Source organism: Piliocolobus tephrosceles, chromosome 19 (assembly GCF_002776525.5).
Source record: "Piliocolobus tephrosceles isolate RC106 chromosome 19, ASM277652v3, whole genome shotgun sequence".
Classification (NCBI taxonomy): domain Eukaryota; kingdom Metazoa; phylum Chordata; class Mammalia; order Primates; family Cercopithecidae; genus Piliocolobus; species Piliocolobus tephrosceles.
The window spans coordinates 14,457,925-14,478,430 of NC_045452.1; the positions used below are offsets into that span (position 1 = coordinate 14,457,925).

The 20,506-nt window shown below is 44.6% G+C and overlaps 1 protein-coding gene across 1 annotated transcript in view; it reads left to right on the forward strand.

Moving 5' to 3' along the window:
- Positions 1–20,506, forward strand: part of SYN3 (synapsin III) — a 548,862-nt gene that overhangs the window by 127,468 nt on the left and 400,888 nt on the right. Inside the window, exon 4 of the mRNA XM_023189045.3 lies at positions 306–397. Within this exon, the coding sequence (XP_023044813.1) occupies positions 306–397 (92 nt within the window). The remainder of the gene's footprint in view (positions 1–305; positions 398–20,506) is intronic.

Consider the following 20,506-nt stretch of genomic DNA (forward strand, 5'->3'; position numbering starts at 1 on the left):
TTCTTCCACCTTCAAAGAGGCAGAAATTAGCAAGGATTAAAAGCATAGGTCCTTGAATCAGAGACACATGGGCTTCAATCCAGTTTGGCCTTGTATTAATTGTGCTGCCTTGGACATGTCACCAGGCCTCTTAGAGCCTCAGCTTCCTCATCTTTCAAAAAGAAAGATGAAAATGTGACCAACTTCCCAAGTTTGAGGTGAGCTTTAAAGGTGTATTTGGCACCTCTAAGTACCCAATATGTGTTAACCATTGTTACCACCATTGGTATTCGATGAATCCTTTTTTGCTTTGCTTTCTTCTTCAGGCTGAATTCTCGGAGTTGAACCTAGCAGCCTATGTTACCGGAGGCTGCATGGTGGACATGCAGGTCGTGAGAAATGGGGCCAAAGTGGTGAGGTAAGTAGGACTAAAATATGCAGAACCTTCTGAGAATTGGGTATGTAGAACCTCATGTAGCCCACCCCTCCGTCCACTGCCTGCGACCTAACTCCTATGCTACACGTACTTTCCTATACAGAATGTCTGCTTCCCAGGTGTGGTTGCAGTGGTAATGACCAGCGGCACATATCATAGGGGCAGCGCCTGTAGTGTCCCCGAGTGAGCCCTGGGCTTGGAGAGAAAAGACTTGGGTTCCATTTCTGGCTTCGAGGCTCTGCTCTGACATATTATTTAGTCTCTTGTGTCCTCTGCTTCTCATTTGCAGCATGATGATATGCACTGAAGTTAGAGGCTGCTAAAGTTTACAGAAACGCACATATGTGACAGCACCCTGTTAACTCTAAAGTGCGGTACGAATGGAAGGCTTTATTAGAATAAATGAAATTCAGCTTCCTGCAATATGGCAGACTAAGTGTTCGTAGAATCTTCTCCGAGTAGACCAAAACTAAAAGCACTAGATATATAATACGTTCAGAAAAATCTGTTTGTAATTTATGCTGAATTGGAGAGCAAGTGAGAGGTTTATTCAGAAGCCGGAAATGACAAGAATGTGTAAATCCATAGGTGAGATAAGCACGTGCATAAATACATTGCTGTCTACTTAAGTACCCAGAGAATGATACACACTAGGTCTTGTGAGGGTTTAGGGAAGGAAGAGAGAGGATTCAGATTTGGGAAAGGAGGAAAAACAGGAAGAGCTTTGAGGAAAAGATAACATTTGTTCTGAGCATGGTCCAGTGGTAGAATGTGGACATTCTCAGACTGGGTGTAGAGAAAGAGAAATATATCCTAAGAGCAGGAAACAGCCTCTGCAAATAAAGACAGATCCAAAACAAAGGTGCGTGATGTTTGGTGTATTAGTCTGTTTTCATGCTGCTGATAAAGACATACTCGGGACTGGGTAATTCATAAAGAAAAGGAGGTTGAATAGACTCTCAGTTCCACGTGGCTGAGGAGGCCTCACAATCACAGCAGAAGGTGAAAGGCATATTTTACCTGATGGCAGACAAGAGAGAATGAGAGCCTGTGCAGGGAAACTGCCCTTTATAAAATCATCAGATCTCTTGAGACTTATTCACTATCATGAGATCAGCATGAGCAAGAGCCACCCCCATGAGTCAATTATGTCCCACCAGGTCCCTCCCACAACACATGGGAATTGTGGGAGCTACAGTTCAAGATAAGATTTGGGTGGGGACACAGCCAAACCATATCATTTGGGAAATTATGATAATTCAAGTAATTCAGCTCATTCTTTATTGAGTACCTGCTGTATGCCATGAAAGACATTACATGGCTTCCTATTTGTAGTAACAGTGGGCTAGGTCATTTGGACCAGCTTTTTCCCTGAAAACAACTTAAAAACTGATACTAAATAATTACAATCTTTAAAGGCCTTCTAAGAGTTGGTGTGACAGTAAAGAATTACCAGGAAGAGACTGATGGGAAAATGAAAACCCAGAGAGGTAAATAGGTACAAAGCCACCTGTATCCTGAGAGTATTCGCTAGGTCAGCCAAATTTGGAACGGGTTTTGAGAGCTTAGTGGAGGCAAGGGAGACAGAAATCAACACTCAGGGCCACTCAGAATAGGGAGTGTAACAGTAGACCCTCTCTACAATAAACTGAGATTCCCCAAAGGACTATACCTTCTAGGTGAACATGAATTACAAGTAGGTGAGCCCTCACAAGTACTTGCAGCTTGAATTGCAGTTTGAATAACCCAGCCCTCCAGGAAACCTCAAGCATTGAACTTGGTTTATGGTGATCCCAGACATGCCAGAAATAAAAGCAAATCCTGTGTAAAGGAAGGCACTTTCAAGCTAGACTTCAAATGATCCTTCAAATAATTTTTTTTTTATGTAATAGCTAGCATGTAGTCAAAGATAACCAGGTGAAACAGAAACAATAGACAATGGAGACAGAACCTCAAAGACAGAAGACATTAGAATTATCAGACAGATTATTTTTAAAAACTATACATATCAAATTGAAAAAAAATCAAGTTTGGAGATATCTGCAGAGAAAAGGACACTACAAAAAGTGATATAACCGGTTTTTTTTCTTTTTTTTTTTTGTTTTGAGACGGAGTCTTGCTCTTGTTGCCCAGGCTGGAGTGCAATGGCATGATCTTGGCTCACCGCAACCTCTATCTCCCAGGTTTAAGCAATTCTCCTGCTTCAGCCTCCTGAGTAGCTGGGATTACAGACATGCACCACCACACCCGGCTAATTTTGTATTTTTAGTAGAAATGGGGTTTTGCCATGTTGGTGAGGCTGGTCTCAAACTCCTGACCTCAGGAGATCCACCTGCCTCGGCCTCCCAAAATGCTGGCGTGAGCCACCGCACCCAGCTGATATAACCAGTTAGAAAACACACACACACACACAACTTCTAGAAATGAAAACTACAATAATCAAAATTATTGTGTTTAACATCCAGTAGACACAGCTGAAAAAGTGTTTATGAAATGAAAGGTACAGCTAAAGAGATTATCCTGAACGAAGCACAGAGAGAAAAAGATTGGAGGTGCAGGAAAGACTGTTAGATCCTAGGAGAGGGTCTAACATTCATTTAATCAGAATCTCAAAAGAGAGAGGTAAAAGAATAGAGCAGAGACAGTATTTGAAGAAATGATTGTTTTGGAAAGATACCAAACCACAAAAAACAGAAGCTTGGCAAATTTCAAGCAGGATAAATAAAAATAATTCCACACCAAGACTCGATAGTGATATTTAGAAAGAAAAAGCCAGAGGGAAAAAGGCAGATTACAGATGGTCCCCAATTTATGATGGTTTCACTTATGATTTTTTGACTTTATGATGATACAAGCGACACTCATTCAGCAGAACATTGATAAATTACATGAGATCTTCAACGCTTTTTTATAAAATAGGCTTTTTGTTCAAATATTTTGCCCAGCTATAGGCTAATGTAAGTGCTCTGATAATGTTTAAGGTAGGTTAGGCTAAGCGATGATGTTGGTAGGTTAGGTGTAATAAATGCATTTTCTTTTCTTTTTTTTTTTTTTTTTGAGACGGGGTCTTGTTCTGTCGCCCAGGCTGGAGTGCAGTGGTGCAATCTTGGTTCACTGCAAGCTCTGCCTTCCGGGTTTATTCCATTCTCCTGTCTCAGCCTCCTGAATAACTGGGACTACAGGCACCCACCGCCATGCCCGGCTAATGTTATGTATTTTTAGTAGAGACAGGGTTTCACTGTGTTAGCCAGGATGGTCTCCATCTCCTGACCTTGTGATCCGCCCACTTCAGCCTCCCCAAATGCTGGGATTACAGGTGTGAGCCGCTGCGCCCGGCCAATAAAGGCATTTTCACCTTAGGATATTTTCAACTTACAATGAGTTTATTGGGATGCAGCCCCTTTGTAAGTCAAGGAACATCTGTACTTTTATTAAAGTAACAGACTAGCAGCTTCCTGAGAACAATGGTGGAAAAACGTCTTCAGTGTGCTGAGAGAAATTAATTGCCAACCTATAATTCTTTCCTCAGAGAAACATCTTCTATGAGTGATGGCAAAATAAAAACATTTACAGACCTTCGCAAAGGGAAACTATAAAGTATGGATGTACTTTAGGCAAAAAGAAAGCGATCTCAGATTAACATAGAGCTGCAAGATTATGTGAATGGCAAAGAAGGTGGTGTTAATAGGTATTGTCTTCAAAAGACAATAAAATAATTTTATGGATTTAAAAATATGTGAAGGATTAAAATATACAACATTAAGTTAGTAGAGATTGAGGGTAAATGGAATTAAGATGTTCTGAGGCCCTTGTATTGTCAGGGAAGAAAGTAAACATGACCAGATGTGGTGGCTCACGCTTGTAAATCCCAGCACTTTGGGAGGCCAGGTGTGTGGATTGCTTGAGCTCAGGAGTTTGAGACCAGCCTGAGAAAAATGGTGACACCCCATCTCTATGAAAAATACAAAAAAAAAAAAAAAAAAAAACCCAGCAGGGCATGGTTGTGCACACCTGTAATCCCAGCTACTCGGGGAGGCTGAGTTGGGAGAATTCATTGAGCCCAGGGAGGTCAAAGCTGCAGTGCGCCATGATCATGCCACTGCACTTTAGCCTGGGTGACAGAGAAATACCCTGTCTCAAAAAAAAAGAAAGTAAATATATTGATTAATAACAGGCTTTAAAAACCAACACAGAACAGGTGTTATAAATAACCCAAAGTAAATGGTTGATTAACACCCAGTATATCAGCAGGTCTGAGCTATCATTCTGAATTGCTTATACAGCAGGGCTAGTTATTAAAATATTGAAATTTTTCTATACGAGTTGGTAAACAGCCATTGCCTTGAGCCTGCTGAGTGCCTTCAGCCACCCTAACCCCATAGGACTGTTCCTGTGTCCCCCAGTCCACCACACTCCTGTCCCCAAGCCCATATTCTTGTTCTCCCCTGGCCAGACGATGTCCAGACATTGTAGGGAAGAACCTCGGAAGTAGTAGTGGAACCCCAGAGAGTGAATGCCCGGTTTCTCCTGTCTCTTCAAGGCTATAAATGCCTGTGCATCTTCTGGAGTCGCCCTCTCATGGTCATTTGTGAGAACTGCAAACCCCACAAAGTACCCTGGGAGTTGTTCAATATTTGTATCACCAATGTATGTATACCAATAATTACATTAAATGTAAATGGACTAAATGCACTAATTAAAGAGAAGGGTTATCAATGTAACTTTTAAAAAGTCCAAATGTATTCCGTTCAAGACATTCATCTAAAACATAAGCATACAGAAAATTTGAAAGTTAAAGAAAGAGGAAAAATATACCATGCAACTGTGCAGCAAAAGAAAGCTCACGGATGCAACTGCATTAATATCTGGGGGAAAATAGACTCCCAGGTGAAAAGCATTACTAGGGAAAAGGAAGTAATTTATTTTGATAAAGATTCATTTACTGAGAAGAAATAATTTTAAATTTATAAGCGCTATATAAAAATACCTCAAGATACACTTCAAAAATGGACAAAACTAAATAAAGAAATAAAGAAGTTCCTGATTATTGGAGATTAGGAGAATAATGCTAAACATGTAAATTCATGTACTTCTCCATAGCACCCTCATGTTGAATACAAGAACTGTAAAAAGCCTAAAATGCTATTGTTTAGGAATCTGTCTGTGCTCATATTTGGTATTTTTTGTACTTGTGTCCTACTTCCTTATTTGGAAGGATGGCTGGATCTCCTTCATTTGTAACGGGTAGAAACAAGAACATCTATCCCGGCTGGGCACGACGGCTCACGCCTGTAATCCCAGCACTTTGGGAGGCCGAGGTAGGCAGATTGCTTGCGATCAGGAGTTTGAGACCAGCCTGGGCAATGTGGCAAAACCTTGTCTCTACTAAAAATGCAAAAGTTATCCAGGCTGCCGGGCGCGGTGGCTCAAGCCTGTAATCCCAGCACTTTGGGAGGCCGATACGGGCGGATCACGAGGTCAGGAGATCGAGACCATCCTGGCTAACACGGTGAAACCCCATCTCCACTAAAAATACAAAAAACTAGCCGGGCAAGGTGGTGGGCGCCTGTAGTCCCAGCTACTCCGGAGGCTGAGGCAGGAGAATGGCGTAAACCCGGGAGGCGGAGCTTGCAGTGAGCTGAGATCCGGCCACTGCACTCCAGCCCAGGCAACAGAGCAAGACTCCGTCTCAAAAAAAAAAAAAAAAGTTATCCAGGTGTGGTGGTGCGTGCCTGTAGTCCCAGCTATTTGAGAAGCTGAGGCACAAGAATCACTTGAACCTGGAAGTGGATGCTGCAGTGAGCCGCTGCAGTGAGCCTGGATGACAGATTGAGACCCTGCCACAAATAAAAAGAATAACTATCCCATTGGTCCTCAAATTTAGCTGTGGATTAGAATCACCTACGAATTATTTTAAAATCCTGATACCCAAGCAGTGTCCCAGACGCATTACACTGGAATCTCTGAGGGTGGGATTTAGGTATTCGTATTTTTAAAGCTCCCCTGGTGATTCTAGTGGCAGCCAAAGTAGGAAACATCCCCAGATTGTTCTCATGGTGGCCCTGCACTGGGGCAGGATGGGCTGAAAAGCTGAGGACACTCCTAGGTATGCTGCCTGAACACAAGAATCACTTTGCAAAAATAGACCTCTCCAAGTCTTTTTCTAGACCTGCCATATTCTTCTTGAATTTACAACATTGTTTACAAAAATAAAGTTACAGAAATGTGCCAGGTATTTGTTAATTGGCAGTTCTTCCAGCATTCGGGAATGGCAGGCTTTGAAGGCAGTTGTTGTGAGTTGAATTGTGTTCCCCCCAAAAAGTTAAAGTCCTAACTCCTAGTACCTCAGAATGTAACCTTACTTGAAAATAGTGTTGTTGCAGATGTGATGATTAAGGTGCAGTCATACTGGAGTCGTGTGAGCCCTTAATCCAATATGACTGGTGTCCTTATAAGAAGAGGGAAATTTAGACATGGGGAAAATGCTGTGCGATGATGGAAGCAGAGATTGGGGAGATACGTTGACAAGCCAAGAATTGCTGACGATCATCAGAAGCTAGGAGACAGGCATTCCCTGCCAAGCCCTCAGAAAGAACCAACTCTGCTGCCAACACCATTTATTTTATTTATTTATTATTATTATTTTTTGAGACAGGGTCTCTCTCTGTCACCCAGGCTGGAGTACAGTGATGTGATCACTGCTCACTGCAGTCTCAACCTTTCAGGCTCAAGCAGTCCACCCACCTCAGCCTCCTGAATAGCTGGGACTACAGGCACATGCCACCATACCTGTCTAAGTTTTAAATTTTTGGTAGAGATGGGGTCTTGCTCTGTTGCCCAAGCTGGTCTTGAACTCCTGAGCTCAAGTGATCCTCCCACCTTGGCCTCCCAAAGTGCAGGCATAAGCCACTGTGCCCAGCCTGCCAACACCTTGATTTTGGACTTCTAGCCTCTAGAACCATGAGAGAGTAAATTTCTCTTGCTTTAAGCTATTAAGTTTGTGGTCCATTGCTACAGCAGCCCTAGAAAATGAATACAGCAGTGCCTCTTGAAATTTAATGTGCGTACACACCTCTTGGAGGTCTCATGTTAAAATTCAGATCTTCATCCATTAGGTCTTCAGGTAGGGCCTGATATTTTGAGTTTTCTTTGAGCTCCCAGGTGAAGCCAATGCATCTGGTCTTGCCGACTCAGTTTGAGCAGCAAGGATGTGAACAAGCTCCTAGATGCTGCTGGTGCTGCTGTTGGAAGATCACATTTTAAGTAGCCAGGGCTGTGAAGACAGTGCCAGTAGAGCTAAAGATCTGGGTTCAGGAACCCGTATGGCTGTAGAGATTTGTTCTGTCTCATGCCCAGGATGGTGCTTACAACCTCAGCCAGATAGCTCGCTCTAGCAAGATTTGTTACAGGATGTCAGACCCATGGGAATGTGCACACATACCAAGTGCCTGTGACTCAGTGTGTCCTGCAGCAGGGGGAATCAGTAGAATCTTCCAAAGTACCATTTTATCCAGTAATCCCATTACGAAGTATATACCCAAAGGAATATAAGTCATTCTACCATAAAGAGGCACGCATGCAACAGTTCACTGTAGCACTCTTAGCAAAGACGTGGAATCAGCCTAAATGACCATCAGTGGTAGACTGGTTAAGAAAATGTACACATGGTACCACCATGTATATGTGGTACATATACATGGAATACTATACAGCCATAAAAGGAAGGAGATCATGTCTTTTGTGGGAACATGGATGGAGCTGGAGGCCATTACCCTTACCAAACCAACACAGGAACAGAAAACCAAATACCACATGTTCTCATTTATAAGTGGGAGCTAAATGATGAGAACTCATGGACACAAAGAGGAGAACAATAGATACTGAGGCCTACTTGAGGGTGAAGGGTGGGAGGAGGGGGAGGATCAGAAAAAATAACTATTGAGTACTAGGCTTAGTACCTGGGTGACAAAATAATCTGTACAGCAAACCCCTGTGACACAAGTTTACTGGTATAACAAACCTGCACATGTAACACTGAACCTAAAGTAAAAGTTTAATAAATAAATAAAAACAGTGGAATCTTCCACAGGCATATAGGGCCATAGCAAGTCCTAGCTATGGTCTCTCAAAATAGGAATGTTAAACAGTGCTCTTGATTTGCTGTGTATTCTTTCAAAGACGCGTAGACGTTGTATTGAAATTGCCTGTAAGCACTTCCAGTATGCATTGTGACCAAGGTCTAGATCTCCTGAAGTCTTGCTCACAAGGAACACCTTCAGGGAAGATGATGTGATGGTTAATTTACCAAGAGGGCTGGTAAAACGTTATTTCTTGGTGCGTCTATGAGGGTATTTCTGGAAGAGCATTTGAATCAGTAGGCTCAGCAAGGAAGATCTTTCCTCACCGTGTGGGCAGGCAGCATCCAATCCATTGGGGGTCCCACTAGAACAAAAAGACAGAGGAAGAGCTAAATCTCTGTCTCTCGACCTGGGACACCGATCTTCTCCTGCCCTTGGACATCAAAGCTCCTGGTTCCTAGGCCTTCAAACTTCAAGACTGATACCAGCAGCCACCCAGTTCTCAAGACTCCAGCCACAGACTGGGAAATTATACGGTTGACGCCCCTGGTTCTGAAGCCTTCGAACTCAGACCAAATCACACTATGAGTTTTCCTGTTCTCCAGCTCACAGCCAGCATCTTGTGGAACTTGTCAGTCTGTGTAATCATGTGAGCCAATCCCCATAATGAATCTCCTCTTCGATATATCCTGTTAGTTCTGTTTCTCTGGAGAACCCTGACTAATATAGGTGACCAGGATGGATGGCAGAGAAGACCATTGCTGGCTTTCTCCAGCTTCCATTCCTTCTGCTTTGGCAAACAGCACCTAGTATTCCATTGAGGTGACCCCCTCCCCAACGTGCAGTCTGTGTAGTGTGTGCAACTGATGGCACATGACCGGCCCTAGTCAATTGGAGTATCTCATTGGGACCCAAGCCAGGCCAATGCCAGAACTCTTGGATGAAAGGCACATGTGTTCTGCTGGGACCACTGAGGGTGGGATGTATGTCTGGAGCTGCTGGTGGCCATCTCTCTCCTTGAGTGAACAATCTGCCAAGAATGAAGCCAAGGTAAAGGAACACACAGCCAAGCAGAGGGACGATGCCCTAATGATGTTATTCAAGGCTCTGAATCCGGACTCATCCCCAGACTTGAGCCAAAAAAAATCCCTTTTTGTTTAAGCCAGCTTGAATTGCACATACAAAATTCATGAACTTTTATTTATTTAGCAAACACTTTTATAGCATTTCCTACGTGCTAGGCACTGTTCCAAGCCCTTAACATGAATTAACTCGTTTCATTCTTTCAACAGTCCTATAGGGTGTATGCTGTTCAAATCACCATTTTATAGATCAAAAGGCTGAAACACCAATGGACGGGGTAATGACATCCAGTTCTCCAGCCAATAAGTGTTTAAACTAGGATTCAAGCTCAGGCAGTCTGGCTCCAGGGCCTGTGTGTGGCAAGCGGCAGAGCTGCCTAAAGAAGCCATACGTTTCCTACTATGAATGCCACGCAAGAGTACAATTGAACAACGACACGGAAGAAAAATATGGAGAGGATCCATGCGTCTGACTTTTAGGTGGGGCACAAGGAAAAGTCAGTCATCACTATTAATGGTACCTGGTGCACCAGGGCTGTGCCAAGTGCTCATCATAGATGGTCTTATCTAGTTGTTACGAACCCATGAGATGGTCTAATAATAATGTAGACAGCCAGTATAGACTGAAGGTTAAGAACTCAGTTCTGGAGCAGGCTGCAGGCTGCCTTGATGGACATCCCAGATTTGCCATGGTGAAAGGAGCTGTGTGACCGTGGGCAGTAACTTATCTGCAATATTACTACTACTGCTACTACTTCTACTACTAATAGTAATAACAATACCTCCTCATAGGGTTGCAGTGAGGATTACATGAGTTCGTATAATGTGAAGTGCTAAACACAGTGCCTGGATCAGGATAATCGCTAAATTAAGTGTGTAATAATAATTATTATAGCCCCATTTACAGAGGAAGAAACTGAGTCACAACTGGGACAATTAAATAATTGTCATTAATTTCATTGCCCCAGATCACACTTTTAGAAAGTAGCACCACTTGGATTTGAACCCAGGTCTCTGAGTCTATACCAAGTGAATTTCCAAGTGTCTCCGAATCTTTGTCCACTTCGCCAGCCTCCGGTCCTGTTGAGCCCACACCAGGCTGGCATGAGTGGACACTCAGTCTCTGTACAGAAAGCAGCAGTATGTAGAGATTTCTCCAGGGTGCAGAGTGAAGCTACAGCTCATTCAGGGTACAGTATGGGAGCGTTGCTTAAATCTATTGCTGAGGTATGAGAATTTACCTCTCTGAGCCTCAGTGTTTTTTAATCTGTAAAAGGTAATAATATTATTTTGCATAGTTTTTGTAAGGGTGACATGAGATGTCATCTATGAAAAGTTTGTGCGTTCATTCCACAAACATTTATTAAGGACCTACTATGTTCCAGGGACCACTTCAGACATTGGGTATTGTATCAGACAGAAACCAGGCAAAAGACAGAATTCACCCCTAAGTGGTCTAAATAAAGAGACTTTAATGAAGTGGCAACTTACAAAAGAGTGTGAGGGGCTAAGGAAACACAAGGTATTTAGAATCTAACAACAGAAGGGAACCGTTATCATCCCTAGGGGTGAAGGGACAAAAGGGGAAAATAGAATTTCTAGACTAAATCTAGTAGGTTTAATCTAGACTTGAGCAGGAGAGCTGGTCATTGCTATAACTGGGGAGGAACTCAGCTACCTCCAAAGTCATGACACTAAAGCACAGTGGGCACTAGAGAGAAGTACCACCCCCCTTCTCTCCCTCTGCCTTCCAGTCTCCTGCTGGAGCCTCATTCTGGCCAAAGGCAAGCAGAAACCATTCAACAAGGGAGCTGAGTTGATGCTGCCCACAGGGACCCATCTCCTGTAGCTCAGAGCAGAGAAGAGTGGAAAAAGCATAGAGTGGGGTCAGGAGGGCACAAAAAGAGAATAACTCTTAGGGGACCAGTGAACAAAACAGAGCAAGTCCCTGCTTACAAGGTCAGATTCTAGGAGTGCTTTGTAAATGGCCAAGCATTGTACACAAGTTGGTTAAATCACCAGTATTTGCAGCAGCTGCATTGATAGCCCTCCTTCCTCTGGTTTTTGTCCAAACCCAAACCCAGAGTAGCCGGCCAGCCAGCTCGAGGTGCTCAAGCGCAACCCAGACATCCAGGTTCTCTATTTAGAAAGCAGAGCAGGGGCCATCCCGGGGCATGTTAAAATTCATGCTTTGTGGGTGCCTTGGCTGTTCTGGTCCCAAATTCTAGCCTGGCTCCACAAGGGAGAGATAAAAAGGGACAGCCATGTTTATACAGACAGAGGGGATTGCAAATACAGGGCAGGAGAAACCAAGAACGAAAAACACCCGAGGAGGCAGACGTTAATGAGGCCCCAATCTAATTACGCAAGTCCCGCTCTCAGTTTCCAGCATTAGGCAACACTAAATTACAGGCACCCGTTCAAACCGCAGCGGCTGATAATGTGCATCCGCTCATTAGAAGGTCAGACCTCAGAGAGGCCTGATGAGCAGGAGCCAGGAAGCATCAGTAACGCAAGCCCTTGAGGAAAGGCATTAGAGACTCTCAGATGCTCCCCCTCCCCAGCTCCCACCAAGGCTTGCTGTTTGCAGGGAGGATGTGTGGGGCAAGAGGGAGATGCATGGGCTTGTCCCAGAGGAGGGGATGGTCTTTAAAAATCTTAGAGTTCCAGAGTCAGAAGAGATCCTTAGACTTTTCTACATGTCCCCATTTTACAGATGGGCAAACTGTGGCCTGGAGAAGAGAGAAGGGTAGCTTTTCCAGATCCTCCCAGCATATCAGCTCCTGAGCCACAATCGGCCCTTGACTCCTGAATCTCTACCCTGGGACCTCTCTAACATCCCATCAAGAAACTTAATTTTTGTAATAACATTTCTTTACTCCTTATTTCATACATAATTGCTCAGATTCTTCTGGGCTTCCTGAAGTTTTAATTTCAAGTTCCAGATATCCATTCGTTCAACAGAATTTATTAGAGGCAAATTCCAATTGCCTGGTTCCAGCAAACATTACATGGAACACAGTTCCTGCACTCACTCCTGGGTACCTGTGTGTGTTTGGAAAAGTGTTCCCTTCGCCTCTCCTAAATGTTTCCGTATGGGTTAAGCTGCTTCCTCCTTTCCTTCCTTTCATTCATTATGTGCCAGACACAGAAGGCACAGTGGTGAATGAAACAGACAATAGCTCCTGTGGAGCTGACATTAGAGTTGCAGAAAACAGTCAATCAATAAGTAAGCAGATAATGTGGGCTAAGGGCAGGTCATGAGAAACGGGTGAAGCAAAAAGAGAATACGGAGAAGTTGGTATTTGAGGTGCGGGAAGCAGGGAAGGCCTCCTGAGGAGGTGACTTGAGTGAAGAGGGAAACAGAGTGAGCAGAGTGAGCCTTGTGTGTATGGGGCGTGGACCTTCCCCCTCTCTCAGCTTTGGGTGGACATGCACACAGGGAAGCGGCAGCTTGGGGGCCAGTCGAGGGAAGGGGGAAAGGCAGAGACTTCCTTGGCTTGGTGCGTTCCTCACTTTTATCCATCAAGATTGTGCTTCTGTGCCTGCTTCTCTCATCCCTCCCTGAAGTTGAATTTGGTGCCGGCCTCTGAGCTCACAAAGTATCTAGGACTAGCCCAAGTAGGCAGCCTGACTTCATGACACAGAGGCCACCTGTGTAGGCAAAGCAGACCGCCTGGGCTGGATCCCGGCTCTGCCTTCTCCAAGCTGCAAGGCCTTGGGTCGGTCACTCCCTGTTTTTAGCTCTTGGCCTCCTCACCTGAATGTATGTGTAAAGCATGTCCATGGTGTCTGGTGCACCAGCTTGGCGTTTGCTAGCTCTCCTCCTTCCTGAAACATTTCTGTGGATGCGACCACTCTCACCCATGCACCTCCTGAGTTTCTGATCTCATGTCCCATCAGGGAGACCCTGCCAGACCATACTGTCCACACTCTCTAGGCCCAGCTACGCATTTTTTTTCCTTCAAACGTTTATGACTGCCTGAAATGATTATAGCTAGATCGCTAATACGGAGACATATAATATTAAATAATATAGTGATATAAGATATGCTATTGTATAATTTACTTTGTTGTTTCTTTTCTAGAACAGGTCTAGATAGCTAGAAAGATTGCTTTGTTCCCACTGTATTCCCATATCACACGTCAGGTTCTCAATAACTATTTGTTCAGTGAAAGAAGGAATGCACCAGCCCTTCACCAACAGCTATGTGTTCTGGTCTTACTGCTCTTCCTGTACCATAACTGGTTCAGGAGGGTAATTATTATTTACTTCTCCCGTCTCCCCCTGGACTGAACCTTCCTTGAGGATCAAGTTAAGCTGTTTTTCCAAATTGTGGCCCCAGCACCTGGCACAATGCCTAAATCTTTGCAGAAGGCATTCATGACCAGCTGACTCTTTGCATGAATAAGGATCCTACAGCTCTGCAAACTGAAAAGCTCACGGCTGAGGGGAGTCAGGCCTTGGCTTGCACCAGGCACAGACTTCCTGACAGCACACCACCCGCAGCATTCTGTCCCCAGGAGGGGATGGGGTCTGCAAGGCCAGGCACTTGGGGTCGTCCAGGGGCCCAGCAGAGCAGCCTTGGAGGGGGAAGGCCCCATCTAATCTCTTCACCCAGGGCCTCTGCCCTTGCCACTGCCGGAGAAAGCAGGATCCCTGGGGACTTGCAGAGGTGGGGCGTGGGAACGGGAAGAAAGCAGCACAAGAAAGGCAGTGTGAGCCTGTAAAGCGATGCCAGGCTCCGCTGCTGTGCACCTCCAGCCAACAGGCCAACGGCAGATCTGCCAACTCCCCTGGGAGAGAGAGCTCGGGTCCGACGGAGAAAAACAGTGTGGCTCCTGATTCCCAGAAGCACAGAAACTGGGGATGGGAAAGACTGTGAGGCCACTGGCTGCGCCCTGCCGACCCTGCGCACTTTCCCACGTGCTGGAGCCACACCCGGAATGAGTCCAGCTCTGGGTCCCACTTCACCACCCCCGGCACCCGTCCTGCCCTGACACATGCCACTGTGGGAGAAATTGCCCTGTGGCCACTTTAGCCTTTTGGCCTTGGCATCCTGGTGTCTTCTCATTCAGAAGCAATCACCTTTTACTAAAAGGATGTTGGGTACCCGGTACTTCTCAGTGGTAGGACATTTCATCCTCCCTTTGAAAGAAATGAAATGACATTTTTCTGAGGGCACATAGCTGACAAGTGGAGGAGTGGAACTCCAGTTCTGATATGATTTCATATCACATGATCCTTCCACCTGGTTGGCACAGCTTAATATTGGAAAAAACGCTAGCATTGGTGTCTGGCAGTCCTGGGTTCAAATCTCAACTTCCCGTTTGCTGTTTGTGTGGCTTTGCACAAGTAATCTTACCTTTCTGACTCCCAGGTTCCTTAACTGTAAAATGGAAAGAATGCCTCTTTTTGAGGACTAAATGAGGAAGTCTTTCAATTGTTAGTGCCTGAAATATAGCGAATGCTCTCTGAATGTTCTCTCTACCCCTGCTTCATCTCATACCCCCCAACTAGTCTTGTACACCCTTCCTGGTTCCCCGAGATGAGCCTCATGGGGAGAAGAGTTGGGGGGAGACCATCTTAGGGCCCCGTTCTCACCCAGGCAACACAGTGTAGTGAGGAGAGCCCCACAACACGGATGAAGTGCTCTGTTTACAGTTTGCATTTACTGTTTTCATACTCTCCATCTTCATTTAAAATGTCCATCTGCTTCCTGAGGGCTTGTTGATCCACTAGTTTATTGACATTCAAACCTTTCTTGAGGAGAATAATTTAGGAAACTTCTGCCCTACTTATTAAAATGCAAATGCTTGTGCCCTGGTACCAGAAAGTCAGATTCCTAGTTAAGACCCAGGAGTTTGCATGTTTTTAAGCTTCACCTAAGTGACTCCAACACCGAGGGTCTATAGACCCCACTTTAAAAGCCATTGCACGGCTAGCCTGGGAAAAATAGCAGCATGTAGGCAACTGAAACACAGAATAACATGTTGTATGATTTTATTTTGTTCTATGTGGTTTTAAAATAATGTGGAAATTTTAGCAACAGTCATAAACCAAGAAAAAAAAAATAATCGAACTTGCCTAGAGAAGATATAGATTCACAGTCTAGCTCAACCACTTACTGACAGTAATTATTTCCTTTCTGGATCTGTATCCTCATTTATAAAGTGGAGATTTGTATAAAGTTTTTTGTGGAACAAACTACCCCAAATCTTTGTGGCATAAACCCATGACCGTTTTAATTGCTTTCAATCTGTGGGCCAGGAATTTGGGCAGGGATTAGCTGAGTGGTTCTTCTGCTCCATGTAGTACTTCCCAGGATGACTCACTTGACTGCATTCAGCTTGTGGCTTGGCTGGGCTGGAAGGTCCAAGTAAGCTTCACCTTCAGTCTGGTACCTTGGTGCTCCTTCATGTGGCTATTGAGATTCCTCACAGCCATGCGATCTCAACATAGTCAGATTTCTCATGTGATAACTGGTTTTTAAGAGGGCACATTGCATGAGGGGCAGAAGCTGCAGGTATCTTAAGGACCAGCATCAGAAGTCACACAGCATCATTTCTACCTCATTCTAGTAGTCAAAGACAGGCACAGGGGAAACCTAGGTTTAGGGACACCCCACCTCTCAGTGGAAGGAAGGCCAAATAATGTGAAGACATGCTAATCCACCGTTTCCCCCTTCAATCTGTTCTCTACACAGCAGCCAGAGTTATTCTTCTGAAACTAAATCAGATGCCAAATGCATGTTTAAAATCCTACAAGGGCTTCCCATCCCTCTTAGAATGAAATTCACAGTCCTAACTATGGTTTGCAAAACCTCATATGATCTAGGCTTCTGCTGCCTCTCTGCCCTCCTCCCCCTTACCCACAATGGTACTTCCATCCTTTGCTGTTCTATGTAGGTCAAGCGTATTCTCTCCTCAGGACCTTTGCACTTGCTATTCCCTCAACCTGGAAAACTTTTCCCCTAAATATTAACATGGCTCACCCCTTCACTACATTTTGGCCTTGCTCAAATATTACCACTTCCTTCTGTGACCATCCTATCCAAAATAACACAGGTGGATCTCTATACCCTCATCCTGCTTTATTTTTTAGCAGCCCTCACTGCTACTGCTACGCCTGCTTATATGTTCCTTACCCAACCTCTGGCACCAGCATATAAGCCCCTTGAGGGCAGGAATTTTATCTGTTTTGTAAATAATTCACTCCATCCCTAGTACCTAGAATGAATGGCACTATTTGGGTTGAATGAATAATTCTTTTTAAAATTTATTATGCTTTAATACATGTGGTACATGTGCAGAAGGTGCAGGTTTGTTACATAGGTATACATGTGCCATGGTGGTTTGCTGTACCCGTTAACCCATTGACCTGTTATCTACATTAGATATTTCTCCTAATGTTATCCCTCTCCCAGCCCCCCACTCCCCAAATAGTCCCCAGTGTGTGATGTTCCCCTCCCTGTGTTCATGTGTTCTCATTGAATGAATAATTCTTATAGCCTGCTTTAAGAAAAATAATTTGTGCTGAGCCTCCCTCCCCCACCAGACTGTCAGGTCCCTGTAGGCAGAGGACAGGGCCCTCTGGGGAGAAGAGTTGGGGGGAGACCATCTTAGGGCCCTCTCCTAAGTTGCTTTCATCTTTGCAGCCACCAGCTGCAGCACCTGGTTATATGAGGACTGTCGATTGGGACCTTAGTTTGAGCCCCACTGCTTGCTTGAAGCTCCAAATTGACTCTTTGAGAAATCTCTGTAGCCTTCCTTTGTTTTCAAAGATGTATCAAGTTCTTATGATTTGCCATATAATGTGATAAGCTCTGAGTTCCACTCACTAGAGCTTCCATGATTTTCCAATTTAATCCTCAAAACATCTCCACATGATATGTTTTGTTACTATCCGCATATTACAGATTGGGAAACTGAGTCACAGAGTAGCCAAATAACTTGCCTGAGGTTACCCAAAAAGTGGAGGAGCCAGAATTTAAATCTAGGCTGGCTTACTCTAAATCCATGCTCTTAACTTCTATACCATGCTGGTTTCTACGTGATTGAGTCCTTGACTCTGACTCTTATTTTTTGTGCTATTTCAAAACTGGTCTAAGCACTCTCATCCCATTTCCTCTGTTGACTTGGGTTTGTATCTTTTGATTCTCTCTTAAGCCAGCACTGTCACTTACATTGGACAAGTTAATGAATCTTGCTGTGTCCCAGTTTCCCCAAACACAAAATGGAGATAATAACAGAAACTAACTTAAGTTATGGTTGGGAGAGTGAAATGAGCTAATTCACCTTAAGCGCTTACAAGCATGCCTTGCAACAATGCCATGTAGTCAGCACCCAGTGAATCTTAGCTGTAATTATTGTTGATTATCATCAAAGCACAAAACACAACTTTATGCTTGGAACATACAGTGAGACTTTTGCTATTTTTATTTGTTCCTGTCAATAAACAGTGAGACCTGCCACAAAACAGCACCATAGGATGCCCTCTGTGCCCGCACAAAGAGCTCTTGTGTCCTGACACCTTTTGCGGCTCTTCGCATTGTCATTCTTCCCCACTCCGCCAGCGTGAATTGAACGCCTGCCCTGTGCCAGGCTTTCTGCGAGGCATTTCCCCACACACTGTGTCACTTTATATTCTTGTCCCCATATCACAGATGAAGAAACTGAAGAGCTCAGAGCTTCTGTAACTTGCCCCTAAGAGCCCAGCAAGAAAATAGAAAAACCTAACTGTTCCACATTCTCCTCTGCCTGCCCCCAGTCTCTTCTCTATACAGGAGCCAGAGAGTTTTTCTGTTTTTTTCTTTAAAAAAAAAAAAAGTAATAGACTTGGCCAGGCGCGGTGGCTCACGCCTGTAATCTCAGCACTTTGGGAGGCCGAGGCGGGTGGATCACAAGGTCAGGAGATCAAGACCATCCTAGCTAACATGGTGAAACCCCATCTCTATTAAGAATACAAAAAAAATTACCTGGGCATGGTGGCAGGCACCTGTAGTCCCAGCTACTTTCGAGGAGTGGGAATGAATGGTGTGAACCCGGTAGGCGGAGCTTGCAGTGAGCCGAGATCATGCGACTGCACTTCAGTCTGGGCAATAGAGCGAGACTCCGTCTCAAAAAAAAAAAAAAAAAAATTAGTAGACTTTCAGTTCATGGCAAAATTGTGCAGAAAGTACAGTTGGCATAGGCCTGTGTATCTACACGTGCAAAACTTCCCTCCTTCACTATCCTGTACCAGAGGGTTATAGTTGTTACAATTGAACCTCATCTACAAACCATCATCGTTCAAAGTCCATAGTTGACATCAGGGCTCATTCTTAGTGTTATTTAGTCTATGGGCTTTGGCAAATGTGTGACATGTATCTACCATTGCAGTATTGTACAGAATATTTTCACTCCCTTAAACATCCCGCATTCCACCCGTTTATCACTTCTTCCACCCAAACCTTGGCAACCACTGATCTTTTCACAAACTTCGTCTAGTTTTGCCTTTGCTAGGATGTTATATTGTTGGAATTATTCAGTATGTAGTTTTGTTAGAGTGAGACTTTTTTTTTTTGAGACAGAGTCTCGCTGTGTTGCCCAGTCTAGAATGTAGTGGTACAATCGTAGCTCACTGTAGCCTCAATCTCCTGGGCTAAAGTGACCCTCATGCCTCAGCCTCCCGAGCAGCTAGGACTACAGGTGCATGTCACCACCCCTGGCTAATTTATTATTATTTTTAGTCGAGATGGGGGGTCTAACTATGTTGCGCAGGCTTGTCTCAAACTCCTGGCTTCAATTTACCCTCCCACTTTGGCCTCTTAAAGTGCTGGGATTACAGGTGTGAGCCACCGTGCCCAGCCAAGAGTGAGCATTTTAAAACTTTAATTATTGTCTCAGTTTCAGCCACATCAAGTTTTTCTCAGCTCTTCAATCTTCATCTCTTCTTTCCTATCCCAGGTCCCCACATACTCTGTTTCCTCCGCCTGAAAAGCTCTTCCCTCTTTATTTTACCTAAAAAAACTTCTGCTCATCCTTGCCTCAGCTCAAATGTCACTCCTCAGAGAAACCACTGATGCCCTCTCATATTGACCTTCATCGTGCCCAAAGTTCTAAGGGCAGCTGTCAATCTTTGCTGAATCAGTGGAGGAACTACATGTATAGCTCCGGTGTATTAAGCACTTGCTTTGTGTCGGGGAACTGTGCTGGGCGCTTTGCATGTATTATTTCTAATTCTTACATTCTCCCTGCTTGATTCGTATGATAAGCTACATCTTATAAATGTGAGATCAAGGCTCAGAGAGGGTCAGTGTCTTGCCCAAAGTTCGACAGCTTTTGAGGGTGGAGTTGATATTTGAGTCCAGCTCCGTCTGAATTTAAAGTCCAAGTTCTGACAACTACACCATGCCACCTTCTTTTTCTGATGTCAGAGTGGGTGTTGGGCCTCTGCTGGTGACAGACATTGGGGCTTTCTGAGTGGGTGGGCTGGTGACTGCCCATGGTTCAGGGGTCAGAGGAGAGGTTGTCACCTTTTTAATACGGTGCAGCAGCAGCTCTGCAGTTGAGCGATCACCGCATTTGTTCACCACATGATGGTTTGGCTCCTGTTCAGTTTCCTGGGGAGAGCCATACAGCCATCTTTTATTACCACCCTCGGAGCTGAGAGAAAGAAACATAAAGAGATAAAGTGACTGTGTGGCCTGCATTTGCTTCCTGCCTGCGCCGCCTCCATGCTCCTGCTGCCCCCCATCCCGGGCCCCTACAGGCGTCAGGGCAAGGTTGAGACCGTTCTTTGTCTCCCATCTGGCCGTGTTTATTCTCTCTGCACTTCTCTCCACCAAACACTGAGGCAGGGGAAGAGTCAAGATGGCTGGATAAGGTTGCACAGCTTGTGCACCACGCAAAGGCATACAGTGTCCTCTAAGTGGGGCTTGAAAATCAGC